We start from the raw sequence: 1,400 nt of genomic DNA on the forward strand, positions 1-1,400 counted from the left end.
ACCCTCACCGTGCCGGGAGCAGTGCCCTACCCTCACCGTGCCGGGAGCGGTGCCCTACCCTCACCGTGCCGGGAGCACCGTCCTACCCTCACCGTGCCGGGAGCACCGTCCTACCCTCACCGTGCCGGGAGCGGTGTCCTACCCTCACCGTGCCGGGAGCGGTGCCCTACCCGCACCGTGCCGGGAGCGGTGCTCTGGTAAATTGATGTAATATCTGCTGTCACTGAACACTCTGTCATCTCCAAAACTGAAAGGTCACAATGAGCATGTTGAAAAACATTTAGCTGTTTTTACTGTCAGTCTCCTTACTCAGCTCAGTGAGTGTGGATCAGTGTGTCTGGCTGTTGCAGGAATGAACAGGCCTGGGTCTGGGCCAGGGGGCTCACATTAACACTTCCCTCTCTCTGTCTGTCACAGGTACTGGTCTGACTGATGACCCCCTCCACCACCCGCTGTCCCTCCCAGCTAATAGTGAACTGAAGGAAAGTGGAGACTCCAGTCACATCTACGGACCTCTTATAGTCTGAAGGAAGGATCAACAATGAACCTGACTCCAACCCGTGTGTGACACCTCCCAGAGTTGAGCTGCTTGGAGGCCAAAGCACTTTGTAGCTGTAGCAGAGCAATACCTCAAATGTAGTATAGTTATAGCAGTGAGATATTATCCCCTACCTCTCCTTCATCTCTCCAATTTCCTGTACCTCTGGCCTGTCGCTCCCTTTCTCCCCCCATCACTGCCTCAATCTCCCTCTCTCTAACCCATCACTGCATCACTCCCTCTCCCGCCCCATCCCTCTCACTTCTCGCTGCATGTCTGTTCAGGCCTGTGTTAGTTTCCGTGTCTGTTCTTTGGTGAAGCTGATGTCCCCTACAACATATGTATCAGAGTTTGAAACCATGCATGACCCCTCCCTTTGAGACTCCTATTTACTGGCCAATAGTTTAGAGTCCATGTGAATTATTATAATATCCTGCTGGCCTGGATCACCATCATCTCCAAAACAGAAAGATCACAATTAAAATTCCAAAAACAATTAACACTGTTTATGGTCAGTCTCCTCACTGAGCTCAGTGACTACAGCTGTTACAAGGACAAACAACTGGGAATGTTCTACACACCCCTCAGCAAATACCCCGGGCCCGGGCTCAGGCTGGGTAAATACCCCGGGCCTGGGGTCAGACTGGGTAAATACCCCAGGCCCAGGGCTCAGACTGGGTAAATACCCCAGGGCCGGGGCTCAGACTGGGTAAATACCCCGGGCCCGGATTCAGACTGGGTAAATACCCCAGGCCCAGGGCTCAGACTGGGTAAATACCTGGGGCCGGGGCTCAGACTGGGTAAATACCCCGGGCCCGGGGCTCAGACTGGGTAAATACCCCGGGCCCGGGGCTCAGACTGG

The 1,400-nt window shown here is 54.1% G+C and overlaps 1 protein-coding gene across 1 annotated transcript in view; it reads left to right on the forward strand.

Moving 5' to 3' along the window:
• Positions 1 to 1,342, forward strand: part of LOC109926341 (E3 ubiquitin ligase RNF157-like) — a gene marked incomplete at its 5' end in the record, with an annotated part of 13,891 nt that extends 12,549 nt beyond the window's left edge. The window contains one exon of the mRNA XM_048593693.1: positions 418 to 1,342. Coding sequence (XP_048449650.1) covers positions 418 to 527 — 110 coding nt within the window. The remainder of the gene's footprint in view (positions 1 to 417) is intronic.
• Between the last annotated feature and the right edge of the window lie 58 nt (positions 1,343 to 1,400).

The sequence above is a fragment of the Rhincodon typus genome, unplaced genomic scaffold, assembly GCF_021869965.1.
Source record: "Rhincodon typus isolate 14 unplaced genomic scaffold, sRhiTyp1.1 hic_rhity00003571, whole genome shotgun sequence".
Lineage (NCBI taxonomy): Eukaryota > Metazoa > Chordata > Chondrichthyes > Orectolobiformes > Rhincodontidae > Rhincodon > Rhincodon typus.